Source organism: Haplochromis burtoni, unplaced genomic scaffold, assembly GCF_018398535.1.
Source record: "Haplochromis burtoni strain Fernald_Lab_line unplaced genomic scaffold, NCSU_Asbu1 Contig_4, whole genome shotgun sequence".
NCBI lineage: Eukaryota > Metazoa > Chordata > Actinopteri > Cichliformes > Cichlidae > Haplochromis > Haplochromis burtoni.
The window spans coordinates 3171292-3188346 of record NW_024582365.1 but is presented as its reverse complement, the minus strand read 5'-3'; the positions used below and the strand labels follow the sequence as shown (position 1 = coordinate 3188346).

At 42.6% G+C, this 17055-nt stretch overlaps 1 protein-coding gene across 3 annotated transcripts; it reads right to left on the bottom strand.

Annotated features, from left to right (window-relative positions):
• Positions 1 to 424: 424 nt before the first annotated feature.
• foxo4 (forkhead box O4) lies at positions 425 to 10435 on the bottom strand. Of its 3 annotated transcripts, none has more exons than XM_005913297.3 (4): positions 9600 to 10435; positions 8343 to 8823; positions 4511 to 6031; positions 425 to 4059 (listed from the first exon to the last, which is right to left on the bottom strand). In XM_005913297.3, exons 2-3 carry the CDS (start codon positions 8784 to 8786, stop codon positions 4541 to 4543), a joined length of 1935 nt encoding a protein of 644 aa, XP_005913359.1. In that variant the 5' UTR covers positions 8787 to 8823; positions 9600 to 10435; the 3' UTR covers positions 425 to 4059; positions 4511 to 4540. The 3 variants fall into 3 exon arrangements, with proteins under 3 accessions (XP_005913359.1, XP_005913357.1, XP_005913358.1); XM_005913295.3 differs by having other exon boundaries at positions 8343 to 8868; positions 9600 to 10433; XM_005913296.3 differs by having other exon boundaries at positions 8343 to 8868; positions 9411 to 10432.
• Positions 10436 to 17055: the final 6620 nt, after the last annotated feature.

Genomic DNA, 17055 nt, shown 5'->3' with positions numbered 1-17055 from the left:
AAAAACGTCAGGATCTGAGTGTTTGGAACAGACTGAAGTGTTTGGCTCATAAGGATTACTCATACATGTACTGACCTCGTTATCTGAAACTACAGCCGTGTTTAATATTCATATCCACCATTGTGAGAATCCAGAAATGACAGAAATGACAGAAAACACAACTGTTCACATTTACATTTATATTCCTCTTATTTTTTAGCATTTATTTTAATTTAATGTAGACAATATCCACTGGGGATCATCAGTGCTAATCTCTTGTGTGTCACTTTTCAAATCAGGGGATGCAGATTTATCATCATGGCAGCAGATTCTACTCTCAGATCACCTCATATTTGCATAGCATATCCTCCTAGGAAAAAATATTACTAGGTCCTGGAAAGAGTTATAATTGTAGGCTTACAATAAGTCTTTGAGGTTTTTTTTGTTTTTTTTTTGAATGACGGTGTTTAAGTTTTAATTTGTGCATACTCAGGAAGGCTGTGACTTGGTTTTAAGATGAATAACTACCAGCACAAAGTGCATACCTGTACGTAAGTGACGGGATCATTGGATCACAGCGGCCTCTAGTGGAAGACCTGCACAAGTGCACCATGTCTGAAGCGTCACAAGTCATCAATGAGCAGGAAAAGTGGGTTAAACAGTTTATTGAATCGATTTTTGCTGTTCAGAACTGTTTGTCATCTCTGGCTGACTTTAACAATGTGTAAAGAAAGAAAACTAATAAAGAGGGGCGCAGGGGATGAAAAAAAAAACTATCAACATGATTTTAAAAAAATCATTAACATAATTGGCTTATGCACAACTTCCCACCCTCCCCAATGGAAAAAACAATTTCACCCTTGCCAAATGCTACAATACTGTATCAAATAGGGGCGATTTAAAATGTAAAAACATGAAGGGACTAACTGCTACTTAAAAAAGCTGAAGGATGAAGAATATTCACAAAGTTACATAAGGGGAGACACAAGAGAAGTAATAACATCACACCTGACTGCTTCAAGGAGGCAACAGTAAACTAGAGACATCAAAGTAGATTCTCACCAACCAGCCGCCGCTCCTTTAGTCAGATGTTACTAAAATTTCCCCAACTGTGGAACTCGGTTAAGGGAAAAAAAAAAAACAGAAAAAAGGGTGCAAAACATAATAACAAAAGTAATCGTGTTATGATTCAAAATAAGTGCAGTTACCCTGCTTTTAGATTTAAAAGACCAGGTTGGGTCAGGGGTCGGGTTTATAAAAATAAAAATAACAAGGACGAGGAAAGTATGGAGTCTTTTTTTTTTTTCAAATCTTGTCTGCAAAATATAAATTACTAGTGCACACAAGGTAAATAACTCCTGCAGGAGATAAATAACTCTTGCACGAATTAAAATAACTCCTGCGGACATAATTAACTTGTGTGCACATGATAATATCCTCACACGGCACAGTAGGGGTTCTGTATTAATTCCTACTGATTGCGTGTGAACTTCTACCATAACACCAAGTCGTTATCCTTGTGCCGTATACAAAAAAATTCCCCCGATATGCACCCCTTGCATTGTGGCATATTCCAGGATAACATCACAACTGATATGACATCTAGCACCATTACAAAACCAAACAAAGGAGAATTTTAAAAAAAGGAAATATTTGTGGGTGACAAAAACAAAACAGAAAGAAGAAGAGTGCTTTAAACATATCAGAGGCTAACATATTCACACAGCTACAGCGAAATGATGAATAATAAACTCCAGGGATTTTTTAAATTAAATTAAAAAAACGAAACAAAAACACAAAAAGTTAGTTAAGAAAGGGGAGAGATGACAAAATAAAGCGTCGCTACAGAGTAAAATCGTGCTATAGTGTTTTAAATATTGGCAGAAAAACAAAACAAAACAACCGAGGGGACAAGCTAGCTGTGATTTACACGGCTGAGAAGCTAAAATTAAAGGTGAAGTCAAATTTGGGATGCGAGGGGGGGGAGCTGTGAGTTGGTTTCCAGTCTGCATACAAGACAAATTGTGCAAAATAAAGTTCATTTATTCATTTTTGTTTATTTTTTTGCCGGCATCTGATTAGGTCTGTGCACAAGTGTTGTTTTTCCTGAGAGGTAACGGTTGCATGAGCCTCGTTTTGAGATGAAAGTTTTTTTCCTATTTGATGCATTTTTTAAAAATCGTTTTTTTTACTTGGACTCAAAGAAAGAAAAAAGAAAACAGGAAGCACGAGGCAGGCGGCTGGAAATCTGCCTTAAAACTGTCAAGTATTTGCCTCTTTCAACTTTTAAAGTCACCTTACAGGTATCTCTCGCTTATATATATATATATATATGTGTATGTATGTATGTATGTATGTATGTATGTATGTATATTTGCTGTTTTGCAAAGCTTATGTACACTGAGTATACTCAGGCCCAAGCGCTCCCTACATGCCATGCCAATGCAAATATTAGTGTTCCTTTGGTTATGTAAAAAAAAAAGAAAGAAATCTACATGCATCTTATTCTTTACAAAAATAAAAGTATAGAAAATTACAGTTAAAAATGATCTGAGAATGCTTCTTCCAATGTGTAAAAAAACATCACTTGTCATTAGTAATATATTCATACGTATTAATATCTGATTTCCATCTAAACTGTATATTAAAACTATCATCAAATATATTCTTTTTTTGTACTTCTCACACAGTGAATTAATTTTTCTTTTCCAACGTTAGTACTGAATAATAAAAGAAAACGTCTAACAATATATCGGGAAAATGTTAAATAGCAAAAACAAACCCTTGAGGGAGGGACTTTTTTTTTCTTTCTCAAATTTCCTTCAAAAGATAGGTCTGCATAGCATCGTGTACCTGCGCAATTTGTACATTTACAGGATCATAAACTCTCTTCTTTTGAAATGGTACAACCTAATATGGATGCATCTTTTAGTGTGGGGTCCCTGTGTTGCAGGAAACCTAAGTGCTTTGAAAATGCACAGGCTCGAGGGAAATAAAGGAAGAAGAAGAAGAAGAAGGAGTCAGGTTGGACAGTGGAGGCATGTCAGCTGTCTAGGACAATGTAATACTTGGCCAACCAATCACTCGTTAGCGTATGGATTTACCCTTGAATGCCCCGTGTGTAAATTCACAAATCCCATTTCTTCATTTTGTTAGTTCAACTGCACATCAGAGATTAAAAAAACAAAACAAAACACCCTCTATCTGACATCTACCTTAACACAATGGATTGAAGTAAAAAAAAAAAAAAATGCCAAACTGCAAGTACATACCCTCTCAACTCTTTTCTCTAAAAATGAATTTAAAATCGTACATTTAATCAGGGCAAGATGTGCAACCACATGTTTCATGCCTCCGGCCGTCCCATCTTTATCTTCCACCTGTTCACAACAGTCCTCTCGCTCGCTTTATCTGTATCGAGGTCGGTGCAGCAGGGCAAATGTACCTCATTCAGACGAGCATTTGGTCTGGCAAGTCACGCCGAGCAGGAAAACTGGCCATTTCTCAAAAAATCAAAACAAAACAAACAACAACAACAACAAAAAAACAGTCCATCAAGTCTCTCAAACCAGCGCCTTTGAGATCCGGAGTACCATATCCGCCCTAAAGCTTTTGTCGTGTAACATAACTAAAGTGGAAACTCATTCCAGCCAGAGGGAGGGAGGGAGGGAGGAGGGGTGGGGACGGGGAAATAGGTGATTTGTCTTGTCAATCTAAAAAAACAAAACAAAACCAAACCAAAAACCATCAAGTCACACATTTAAAAAAAATCAGTTTGCAGTGAAAAAACAAACAAACAAAAAAACAAACAACAACAACAAAAATGGCTAGCAGCCCAATCGTCCGAGTGTTATTTAAAAACCCCCAAAACAAAACAAAATAAAAATAAACAGAAAGTTGTGCATAGTAGCCTGAATCTCCTCCGCGTCCTCTGCATGTCTTGGCACGTGATATGAGTGAGGTCTTCGTTTGTAAAAGTCCAAGAGAAACGGCGCGCTTTGAAGACAAGCATCTTCGGCCAGCAGGGAGGAGGGATCAACCGGTGGTTGCGTGACGTTATCTTGATGGGAGATTAGTTTCCTGCAAAGACGATAGAGAGGATCATTCACCTCGCTGTCGCTTAAAAAGGCCGTTTGAGAAGATCTGTTAGCCATATCTGCATGCAATGCTGTGAGTAATGAGCAGATCTTTGTGGAAAAAACTAAAAGGGGTGGAAATATTCAATCTACAGTGACAGAAAAAAACAGAATAAAGATATAAACGCTTTAGATTAGAAAGTCGGAAAATACTGAAAATATTAAGTTTTTTTCATTTAATATAATATTGATTTTTTTTAAGGAACAGTTGATCACCGATGGTCATTTTCACTAAATCCTAAATTAAAATGCTAAATATTCTCTAGATTTGCTGCTTTTCTTTACTTCGCACCACCGTGAATTGAATATATTTAAGTTTTCAACAGCTAAAGACAATTTTTTAAAAATTCTTTAGACTAGTAAATAGTTCGTGTCTCTGACAGTGGTTGGTGTACCTGGCTAACACCGTGTGGTCAGGTGAGTGATTAGCTGGGCACCCAGTTGTGAGCGGAGCCCTGCGTGGTGGTCGGTCCCGGGTAGCCTTGGCCTCCAGGCAGCATGGGGTCGAAGTTGAAATCGAGGCCGTCTCCGTCCATGAGGTCACTGTTGATTATGTAGTCCACATCGCAATCCAGGTTTTCGGTGAACATGTCAATGTCCAAGTCCGTAGGGAGCCGACCCGGACCGGTGGGGAAGCAGGACGGCACTCCAAACTGACCGATCCCCGGCAGGGTGGTGATGGGCCCCCCGTGTTGCGAGCCAACGGCTGGTAGCGCGGCGTGTTGGGCTTTGAGGGCAGAGAGCTGTGACGGGTCCTGAGACAGACCTGAGAGGATCATCCCCAACTCCATCTGAGAGTGATGCTGGTGTTGTTGCTGCTGCTGCTGCGCCGGTGGTGGTGGCTGCTGCTGCTGCTGGTGGTGAAGGTGATGCTGCTGAGGCTGCATCTGTGCCTGCAGCCCGATGGGGGACACGGTGTTCGGCTCCAACCCCTTACCCAACCTTACTCCTGCAACAGACGTGCCCAAACCTATCATTCCCACCCCTCCAGAATTCGGCATGATGGAATCCACTTGGGCCATCAGGACATCGCTGGGAGGAGGGGAGTCGGAGGTGAGCAGCGCTTCCAAGCTGGAGGGTACGTGGGCGCTGTAATGGCCGCTCCCACGGGAGCTGGGGGTGGGCATTGGGTTGAAGAGGGAGTTGCTGAACGTCGTCTGCTCTTTGCTGCCGGGCCCGCAGGGAGACACGGAGGTTGTGGCCCTGGTGTGGGTAGGGGCCTGTGGGAGGCTGGATGAAAGCTGATGGAAGGAGGGGAAGCTGGAGCCTCGAGGCAGCAGGGTGGAGGCGGAGGGCAGCGGAGTGGGAGGCGCTGGTGGGGCTGTGCTGGGACTGGCCCCTCCCTGCTGTCCAGTCATCAGAGTGAGGCCATCGATCAGGTCCAGCTCCTCCATGAGCGTCTCGGTGAGGGTGGGAGTCAAGTTGCTGGCAGAGAACCGCCCCAGCAGGCCGTCATCAGGCAGGTTGTCGTCATCCTCCTGGCCCGGAGCAATGGGGGACAGACGTCCGCTCAGGGTGCTGGCGTTAGAGCTCGTGCGCGGGCGGAAGGTGGTCCACATATCCGTGTCGTCCAGGCTGCCGCGGGACGAGGGGCTGCTGCTGTTCACCCCCCATTTGGAGAACTGCTGGGATGAGTTAGGGCTGTCCGCGCCCGCCGAGCCCGTGGCACCATCGCCCTGCAACACACCTGCGGTGCCTCCCAGGCCGGCCGCTCCCGCCTGCTTCTTGGTCTGCTTGGCCCTCATGCGGCTCTTCAGCAGCTTACTGCTGTTGTCCATAGATGCAGCCCGGCGACGCGGCGCCTTGCCGGTCTTGCCTCCTTCGGGGTTGAGCATCCACCAAGAGCTCTTTCCGGTCGATTCATTGTGTACCCTCAGGAACTTGTTGTGGAGGGACAAATTGTGGCGAATTGAATTCTGAAAATCAAAAGGTAAAAAAACAACAAAAAAAAAAACACAAAACACAACAATGAAGAGAGAGTCATGAATTGAAACTCACAGGAATCCAGCAACAGAAAAGATGCTGACTGAATGAAAACTTTCAGGATTAAAAAGCATTTTAAACCTTATTTTGGAGCAAACTTTTCTACTTTTTTTGTGTTTTTTAACAGATTTGACTTTTTATTCCGTGAATGCATTTTTACATCCAAGTAGCCACTGAAATTAAAGTTTATTTATTAAATAATGCTTTACAATAACTCCCCAAAGGTATTTCAAGTTGGTTGCAGAGTGGTGAAACTTGCTTTTTATTACACTGGTGATTTGCAGATTAATCACTTATCTTTAAATGAGAATAATAAAATTAAAGTATGGCTACTGTGGATATAATCTTTAGTAAAGGATTTTCAAAATAGTTTTTGTCTCATCTTGGATGACACAAAATGTATTTATTATCTTTGAAAAGGGTTTATACCAAAACAGACGATCGTAGACGGTAATAAGCCCGAGCAATTACAACTTTGTTTCGAAGGGTTCACACCAACGCTTGCTGGGAACCACCCGTCTGTGCTAACAGTACAAAAATGTATCTCAAAATTCCCTTCAGAGCTAATCATTTATTCTACAAGAGTTAAAAAAGGTGCCATTAGTTATCCAGAGTTATTATATTTCAGAATTTTTTTAAATTTTGTTTTCCATTCGTTTTTTAATGCTCAACATTTTTTGCTTTTTTCATGTTGTTTTCACACATGAAATCAGTTTATTCTCATTATAATCAGTTTTTGAGTTTTTAAACTTGTAGCTTTTTCCGGTGGTTTGGCTTATTTTCACAAAAATAAAACTCCAAATGAACTAAAAGAAAAAAATAATTTAAAAAACCGCATCACTTCAAATCATGTGACCAATTAATGGACTCCCCCAGAAACATCCAAGTATTGGCCAGATTTGTCTGGGCCAGGAGCAACAAAAAGAGCGAACAGTAAGGTTTTCTTGACTAGTGGATAAGACGGAGAATTTACATTAATTTTACAGTCAAGTAAAGTACTCTGCAGAATGCTACAGGAAGCTGTTTAGCTTATACTTGCACCTGCTAGTTGTGTCAGATCGGGATCAGATCATAAACAAAATGCTCTGGAGTTCATTTGTAATCGGACTAAGATCACCTCATCCAGAGGGTCTCGGTGTGGCTGTTTTCGATTACAGGGTCCACATCAGTACAAATGAGTGGGGCCTCAGCTTTAGTTTTATTGAGGAGGTATCTGTCTCCTCCTAGCATAACAATATCAGAAGAGGTATTAAAATACAAACTCAACATGCTGTTTAGGCAGCCGGCGTGACGCAGACACCACAAGTTTGAATAAACATCTGCACCAAAGCCTCCTGGTGCTTCTTGTAGCTTGACAAAATTGTCAAAAGTGTAAAAATGAAGATGTTTCCAGTGCTTTTTATTTAACTTGGACTGCTTCTTATTGATCGCTTTTTTACTCGAGCACTCAAAGCATGCACACAACATGCCTCACTCACACCAGCACTTCTTTTTCTACCTGGGTGCCTTCTATCTAACATTCAGACTGTTCAGTATCTTGCCCAAGGATAACCAGAAGGTTGGTGGATCGATCCCTGGCTGCTCCAGTCTCCATCCCAAACATCCTTGAGCATCCCTGATGCAACCATCAGAGTGTGACTGTTAGATAGAAAGCACTTAAGCATTTGGGGGGTGTTTGTGTAAATGAGGCATGTTGTATGAAGCGCTCCCAGTCCTCAGGTAGAGTAGAAAAGCATCTTTTTTCACCCAGTGACAGTCAACAACCAATGCCAACCACCTAGCAACTAGTAGCTGTATCACCTCCAAAATGTTTAAAACTTTTAACAATGTGCACGAGGTCACGTGATTAACCTCAGTACTGCCTGTAAATGCCATCCAGGGGTTTTCCTGCCCACTAAAAGGAAAATAAGCAGAACTGTGATTAATAATATGTTTAACCACTTTTCCCAAAGCTTATTTACTTAAAGTTAAGTATTTTAGTTTATTTTTAAAACTAGGACAACCAGAATGGCTGGCCTATGCACAAACTTGGGTTAAATAAGGAAACACACACTCTCTGCCTTAACTCTTAATGCAGCTCTGTGGTGTGCCAGGAAAAACTCTTACTGACACATTTACCTGGTGGACCTAAGTGTTTATTTTATTACAGTTCAGCTTAACTCTTAAAACTAAAAGGCCCATAAACATAAAGATAACCTTGGCTGTGTACTGACTCAGATGATTCCCTGCAGATGAAGCCCTCACCTTCCAGCCGGCGGAGCTGTTGCTGTCTCCTTTGTCTCTGAAGTAAGGCACAGTTTTCACCATCCACTCATATATCTGCGCTAGCGTCAGCCTCTTCTCGGGTGAGTTCTCGATGGCCTGGCTGATCAGGTCCGCGTAGCTCTGGTTCCCCCACGCGTTGCGCCGGGAGGATCCTTTGCGCGGCGTCGCTCCGGGTCCGCCCACGCCGGCCACGACCCCGCCCTCCACGGACGCCGCAGCCGCTTTCTCGGGCTCGGACGCGATTTGCTGGGGCTCGGGCTTGTCCTCGTCAGCGGGCGGGGTCCCGGCGGCGGACTCGGCGCCGTCCGCCCCCTCCGACTTGACAGCCGTGATGTCGGGCCTCGGCAGCGGCCACGTGCAAGAGCGAGGTCTGCTCTGCGGCTCAAAATCTGGGTCAATCGGGGGCACTGGCGACTCCTCCATGGCGGTCCTCTGAACTTCCACTCAGAGAGGTGTTCAACTTAAAACATTTAAAGTTTGACAGGTAAGTTTGAGCCGATGACACCTTAAGAGAAAACAAACACACCACCTTTAAAATAAATAAATAAACAAACAAAAATAAACAAACAATATACTTCACCCTCCGCGGGGGTGTCAACCGAAGGGCCTAGAAAAGAGACGTAATAATCTGAACACGCCAATAGCCTCGGTTAATCCTCAGATTGGAGATTAGGGAACCCAAATAATCTCCTTAATAGTAACTATCATAAACCTTCAGATTTATATAGAAATAAGGAGGGCTGGGGCGGGACTCTCTTTGTTTGAATGAAATCTAAAAAGATAGTCGCACAATGACAATGAGCACCAAAACATCTGGACCTAGACGGGGTTTGGGGCCGCATCTGGAAATTATTATTATTAATAATAATAATAAAAAAAATAAAAATAAATAAATAATAATAAAAAATATATGAACATGTGTGGCTAAAAATAGAAATTGAAGCCATTTAAAATCGCTTACATTGCTATATTTTACTTTCAAGGAGAGAGTGGTTTATATGCGGATGGAGATTTTGTAATTATTGCGGATTAAATTTGTGAACTCACACGTGAAGTTTTCTTGTGAAACTATGCAGTATGCATGCGAGGATTAGCTGGCTGCGGTTACAAAGGAGCTTCTGGCTGTTCTTGTAAACAACCGGGCAGTCTGAGGTCTCCACAAGACCAGAAAAAGGGAGAGAAAACGACCAAAGTTTATTTATTTATTTATTTTAAGTTCCGCAGACATCCACTAACCGGTGCGGCTTAGTCAGTCAAAGTGAAGATGTGCGGCGGCTGACTGTCCGAGCTGGCGGTCTGTTCAACACTGCCCCGGTACGCTGGCACACGTCTCTGTCTGTCTTCTGGTGGGAAAAACGAGCCTCCAGCGAGGATAAGATGTCAGTAAGGACGCTTCGGGATTTGTTTATAACACTAGAGAGATGACAGAAATGTGCAAAGAGAAGTCCGCGCCTCAGGTCTGCACGGTCCGCCACATTGCGGTCGGGCGCATGTCACCATCTGCCATGTTTCCCCACAGTCCTGCCGCGGCACACGATACTCGAAGAAGCGGGTTTTAAAAAGCCCACTCGACCGCAGCCCGGAACTCAGCCGACCCTCGTCTCGTTGTGTCGCTAACCAAGCCTCGCAGTTTCTCCGCAGGCGCTTGGGTGAAACTGGGGTCTCCCGCAGGTCTGTCGGCTCCCACTCGCCGCACTTTGAAAACAGCACCGATAGCCTCCGTAACGTTAGCCGCTTAAGCTCCTGCTACTCCAGAGTTTACAATCCGTGGAAAAGTCCGTGAAAAGCCTCCGATAACTTCATCCAAGTTGCCGTTTCTAGTCCGCGCTGACTTTTGTAAAACTTCCTGTTGTTGTGTCGGTACAAATATTCACTCCTTCGGGATCTTTTCGACTTGTTTTGTTTTGTTTTGACTCGAGGCGAAGACTCCCTTCTGACGTCTGTTTACCACTGTCAGGCAGCGCACTCTGCGCCTGCGCACAATGGAATTCTGGGAAGGCGAGTCCTGTGTGTGGCAGACGGTTCCGACGTAAACAGCCGCGCTCGATGGCAACATGTACCTGTAGTGGAACATTATGTAACAGTTTATGAAAGTGTCCTAAGTACTCTTAAGCCATTTAAGGTATTACCGGTAATTAGAGACACGAGACAAGAAAAGACTGCAAAATTACATTATTTCCAGAAACAAACAAACAATAATTATAACCTTAAATTTTAATTTTTACTCATACATAGAGGTCCCTCTGAATACCTCCTCAAATTTCCAGTTTTTAATAATACATTTAGTAAACTTGTATGGATTCTGTTTTATTTAGCTTTGTTGAATTTGACTGTGCTTTATTACTTTATTACATGTGATATTACTTAATAATTTGTTTTAACTTTAATGTAGTTATTTGTGATTTATTGTAATTTTCAGATTAGTTACATTTTACTGAGCTATATCCTAATTTAAGCTATTCGTTAATGCTATTTAAAAACATCTTGTCTTATTACCTGGGAAACGAATAAATAAGATTTTATGGCATTTTATAAATAATTATATTAATTAGCAATATGTACACTCAGGAGGAGTAGAGACACCAATCTATTAGGTACTGCATCAGTTATGTGTAAAACTGTGCCAAATCAAATATGCAGTTCTACCCACTGTGGCTACTACAACTGAAAAACAATTTTGCATCCATAGGTAATTCAGAACCCACCTTAAGTGTGTTAAAAATCTAAATCTATCCATTTTCTTCCACTTATTCAATTCAGGTTGGGTTGGAGCCTATACCAGTTGCCACAGGGTGAGAGGTGGGGTACACCCTGGACAGATTGCCAGTGTATCACAGGACTAACACATAGAGACAGAGAACCATTTACATTTACATTAACACAGACACGTGAAGAACGTGCAGACTCCACACAGACAAGGCCCCAGACTGGATTTGAACTTCCATCCATCCATCCATTTGCTTCCGCTTATCCTTTTCAGGGTCGCGCGGGGCACTGGAGCCTATCCCAGCTGTCATAGGGCGAAAGGCGGGGTACACCCTGGACAGGTCGCCAGTCTGTCGCAGGGCTAACACATAGGGACAGACAACCATTCACACGCACATTCACACCTAGTGGCAATTTGGATTATCCAATTAACCTATCCCCACAAGCTGCATGTCTTTGGATTTGAACTTTAAATATGAAATCGAAATGGATGAAGAGCGACATAGTCTTCATTATAGGCCTCAGGCCAGAGTTAAATACAAGGATTTGGGTTGGAATATCCAGTTTGGCACAGGCCATGCCACCACTGAAGGTCTGTGGTTCAATAACTTGTTCTTTCAGTTCACATGTTGGAGTGTCCTTGGGCAAGATGTCGCACCTGATGCAAGCACCGAAGAGTGAGATAAAAACATTATAACGTGTACCGAGTAAAGCTTTGTATGAATGTGAATGGCTGGATGTGGATACTAAATACCAGTCAATTAAAATTAAAACCTTGATATTCCTATTACCAAAAACATAGGTATATTCATTTATTTATTGGTTTATTTATATATCATGACAGAGTAATATATGTGGAACAATAGAGTAGTCTGTGTTATAAATGGAATGAAACAAGAGATATGAGAAGGGCATTTACATTAAACCTCATGAAAAACCTGCTCTATTTTCAACTTAAACTTTAAGACTTTTTGTGAATTGAAAATGTGATTATTGCTTTTAAGTTTCCACTCAGGCACAGTGTATCTCTGTATGTATTCTGTAAGTTATATGTTCAGTTATTCAAAACATTAAAAAAAATGCTTGGGCCAACCTAGTTTTTAGGTCTTGGATGATCCAGGTATGCTACAGGTGTGTGTCTTAACCACCGGATACCCGATGCTCCGTGTGAAGCTAATGCATACTCAGTAACCTAGGCTCATAGCTGTTAATCCAGCTTTCTTTTACTAGATTTATGCTAGACTTTAGTCACAGAAGTCTCCTCTCTCACAAGCCAGAGTACTCCCTGTGCTGCCCGGATAAATGGGAGGGTTGTGTTAGGAGGGGTATGCAGTCTAAAATCTGTGGCACATCAAACACGTGAAGACCCCTGGGGAAATAATGGAGCTCCACAGAACTGTACAGAGGACATGTGGCATCTTTATAGAGGGAAGGGACAGAGTTGTTCTTCATGCTTTGCTATGGCTTTCACTGGGACAAGACCTCAACCCCAATAAACACAAAGAGGAGATTTTTGGATCCAAATCAAAAAATCAGGAAATATCTTTTAAAGAATGGTGTTGCATCTCTTCAGGAGACCTCCAGAGACACTTTATAGGGTTTTTTCCTTTAGTCTGTCACCCGTCTGACTCATGAAGCAACGACACATAATCGAATACAGAAGCATTTTTTTTAAGAAGACTCAACTCTCAGATGGTGTTTTCTGTGTTTTGGTCTTTGTGTGGTGGGAGCTTAATGAGCAGTGAAAAACTTGTAAATTAGGAAGTGAGAAAAGGCTTAGCTTACTCCACCATTGTTTATTAAAGGCAGGTACATTAGCCCGTCTGATCTCTCTTTGAATGGTTCGTGCTTTCACCTCCACATACCTTTTTTTGTGGTAATCCTTTTTCATTTTGAATACTCGTGTGGCTTCCTGCTCATTGTGATGAAAAGTAACACACCCCACCGATACTGCGCTTAATCTCCATCTTTAATGTTTGTCTTTAAATCCTGCACCCTTCCTCATTAGCTGAGTCATAATTCAGAGGAGGTAGGTAAAAGGCTTCCTGTGTAAAATGCTTCAGTGGCACCAAGTGTCTGACTGCCAGGTGCAGACAAAGTTTGTCTGCCGCTCTGCTATGACTAATGCTCTGTAAATGTACATGCTGCAGGATCAACATGTGCAATCAACATGTCGATTAGCTCTGTCTGTGTGTGGCTGTGCACCCTTTAACCCCAAAAGCAGACTCGGTGTGAGCGTTTGTGGTGTTTTAATTCACATTAAACACATTTTTGTAATTCAGTTTTTTGAAGTTAAGGCTTCAACAGGGGCTTACAACAAAAAAGGTGAATGTAGCACACAGGCCATGATTCTGCACAGGAAAGGGGTCAGAAAAAGCTCCTCTATATCACTGGCTTATTTTATCCCATCTCATTTAATTACTTGGTCCACTGCCACGTTCAGTATTCTGCAAGCCTAAAATTTGATAACCTGGTTCAGCGGGAAGTTTCACAGTCTATTAAAAGCTCCAAGTGTATTTTGTATGAACACTCTTCCTCAGCTGTCATCTGGTAATTCTACTGCAGTCCATTTATATGAGTTTACCTGATAACACTATATGGAGCGGCAAATAAAACATCGGTGATAAAACCTGTGAAAGTTTACTGCCCTTAATTTCTTTCCGGGGAATTCTCATAAAACAGATAAAACATTCACTGTACCAACGCTTATTTTCTATTACTCTGTCACTGATGTTAAATTAGTGCAGCTTTGCTAAGGAAACTGTGATTATATCTCAACGCCTTGATTCATACCATTCAAGTGGCCCTTAACAACTTGCATGAGGGTGGGTCAATAAACCTCAGGACCACTTTGAACGAGACAGCCCCGTGGTGGCAGAAATCTCTTGAATGAGAAGTGAAAAACATGCATACCATCATTACTCAGTGATCTCCTGATGGTGGACTTGTGAACAATGGCATTACTCAGTGCGATAGAGGCCTTTGGTTACTGGAATCCTGTGTTTCCTTTTTACATCAAGGACTTTTACAACCTTCAGCTACTCCTGTGTGACAGTGACAATGATGTGGATTAGTTGTGATGATCAGACCGATCAACACACCTGATTCTAAATTCACCTTCAAGTTGGCTGTTCATCCTAGAAGTTCGCGAACTTTTGTTTATATTGGATCATTTCATACCAAAGCTTTCATCCATTTGTCTAACTTTATGACTTAAACATTTCAAAATATTTTGGGTCATATTTATGCATAGATATGAAAATAATGTATTTAACTGTATTTAACCTTTAACCATCAAAAATGAATAAACTTACTTTTACTTACTTAGACTTAGTTCCTCCTGTGCCGGATGGCACATTAGGCGGCAAGGGATCGCCAACGAGCTCGGTTTGCAGCCACATCTTCAGCCTCGTCCCATGAAAGATCGACCGCTTTTAGGTCCTCAATGAATGACTGTCTCCATGTCTGTTTTGATCTCGATACGAAATCTTGAAAATCCGTCGGAGGCTGCGCTGTTGGAAAACATTCAGTCATCGGGTGATTGTTGCCGTTGACTTCCATGTTTCACTCGCATAGATAGCCATTGTTACGACTATTGTATTGAACAAACGGACTTTGGATGATATCGAGATGGTGGTCGATCTCCAAACCAGATTCAAGTTGCGCATGGCCAATGCTGCCTTTCCGAGCCAACAGGCGATGTGCTTGTCCAAGCCACCGTCCAGTGTTATAACACTGACCAGATTGGACCAACGTTAACTGGAAGGTCATCCACGGGGCGGAAGGCGTGTTGTCGACATAGGTGCCGGTTGATTCAGGATTTCCTCGAAATGCTGGACCCATCGTTGGTCTTGTTCCTCCGCTGTTGTTAAGAAGCGGCCGTCCTTGCGCTTGACTGGTACTCCTCTGCCGCTTGGAGCACCGCTCAATTCCTGAACGATTCGATAAAGCGTTTTGGTATCATTCTTGTTTGCTGCCTCTTGCGCTTCTTGTCCTTTCCGTCCGATCCAATCCCGTTTGTCCCATCTGCAACTCCGTGTGACGATTTGATCTATCAGCCGATAACGCATGTCCACTGCATCCAAGACTTGTCCTGGTGGCTCTCGTTCGCATACTTGCTTTACCTTGTTCCGCTCATCAATAAGGTCCCCCGTCCAATCAATACTGGCTGGCCATTTCTGGATCCCTGAGACGAGTGACATCGAAAGGCTTGGGGCACTGACCGTTGGACACTGTTCTCATGAGCCAGAGTCGACGCTTGGCGATGAGTGTCCGCGCCCCGCCAACATCGCACGTCGAGTAACAATGACCGCAATAGTCTCCATACACAAACGAAATTGGTTTTGTTTTCGTATGTTCCTCCCGGAGCCCGCCACGTCGTCTTGTGTGCTCTCTTGTGTTGGAAAAAGGTATTCCCAAAGCAAAGGTCGTTCGTGGCGCAAAATGAACAGAGCTGGTCGCCATTATCAGTCGTGCATGCCCCCAATCCATGGGGCCTGATGGTCGATTCAAATCCAGCCCGGTCCCCGTCCAGTTGTGCGTTATAGTCGCTAACCATTAACAGGTGATTGTGCCACGGAATGGCTGCTAAAAAGTCTTGGAGCTGGTTGTAGAAGGCATCCTTGATTGTATCGTTCGCCCTCCTCCGTGGGGGCATAGTCCTGGATGAACGTGATCTTGGCCTGCCAAGTTCGAAATCAAGCCGAGACGATGCGGTCGGAAACTGGTTCCCAACCGATCAATGCCTTTGAAGCCAACTTTGAAGTTGGCTTTGAAGCCAACTTCAACAAGTCGATAGTCGATAGTCATCGAAGGCCTTTAGCCTTTGCATGCGGTATCCCATTCGGTAGAGTGATCTGACATTCCATGTCCCGATACAAGTCGATATTCTTGCATTGAGGAATGGTCGATCCATTGAGGGAGGGATGGTCGCAAGACTTTGGTCCGTCCTCGTCACTAGCAATTGACCTTCCTCTCCACTGATTGCTCGTTGGTTTTCACTTGTCGTTTCTGTAGCATAGCAGGTTTTTACAGGAAGGGGTTGCTAGCCCCGACCAAACCCTCCTCCTTTATCCGGGCTTGGGACCGGCACTGGGAAGCGAGCTACCCAGAGGCGGAGTTAAAAAAAAGAAAGAAAAAAAGATAAAAACAAAACAGATATAGTTGTTGACTAAGATTTGCATGTTACTGTGAGACTGTGATGTCTGGGTTTCTGGGTGTTTTGCGACCGCTGGAATGAGGAGGGAGACATGTCAGCCAGCAGATCAGCAGATAACAGAAACCCCTCGGTATTCTCCCTCAAATATTAACACTGAGTCAGGTTTTGTTTTGCTGCCAGACTCTGTGTGTGGTCTGTGATTGCTGTGATTTGCAGTCTGCAGATAAAGTCTGGTTAGTTACAATTAAGTAATTTTGGGCAACGCTATAAACAGTAGTAGTAAACCAAATAGTTTGACTTTGACTTTGACTTTAGTTGTGCCGTAATGTCTTATTACAGATCCATAGCCACAGTTTTCTGGTAGCTTCTGTAAAGACGGTTTATATTAATATCTTAATGTCATCAATCCTGCTTGTTAATAGTTTTTTATTTGTATTTTTAACTTTATTAATAAAAGTAGGGCAATAATGAAACAAGGTGTGGATATAGACCATGCAAAACAAGACAAACTGGGATAATCAGGACAGATGAGGGGATATCAGGATGTGTATGGTGTGTGTTGGCTTCCACATTTAAAGTGGTGCTGAGCATGTTAACCGTGTTCTGACCATGGTCAAATGAGATAAAGAAAAAGTAAAACAAATAACAATATTAATACTATCAATAATACTGTGCAAAAATCTTAAGTCAAACTTCCTTTCTTTGAATTTTGGTTCTAAGCAACCAAACTTTCCTGTAATTTGTAAAGTGGTACAGAATATATTTAATGTAATGATTAGAGATGGACCGATCCGATATTATGTATCAGTATCGGTCCGATACTGACAT

Excerpts from the sequence above, each read along its gene's own strand:
- foxo4 (XM_005913297.3), bottom strand. The coding sequence starts at position 8,786 with ATGGAGGAGTCGCCAGTGCCCCCGATTGACCCAGATTTTGAGCCGCAG. Across the intron at positions 6,032-8,342 it reads ACAGCTCCGCCGGCTGGAAG|AATTCAATTCGCCACAATTT; the intron begins GTGAGGGCTTCA and ends TTTGATTTTCAG.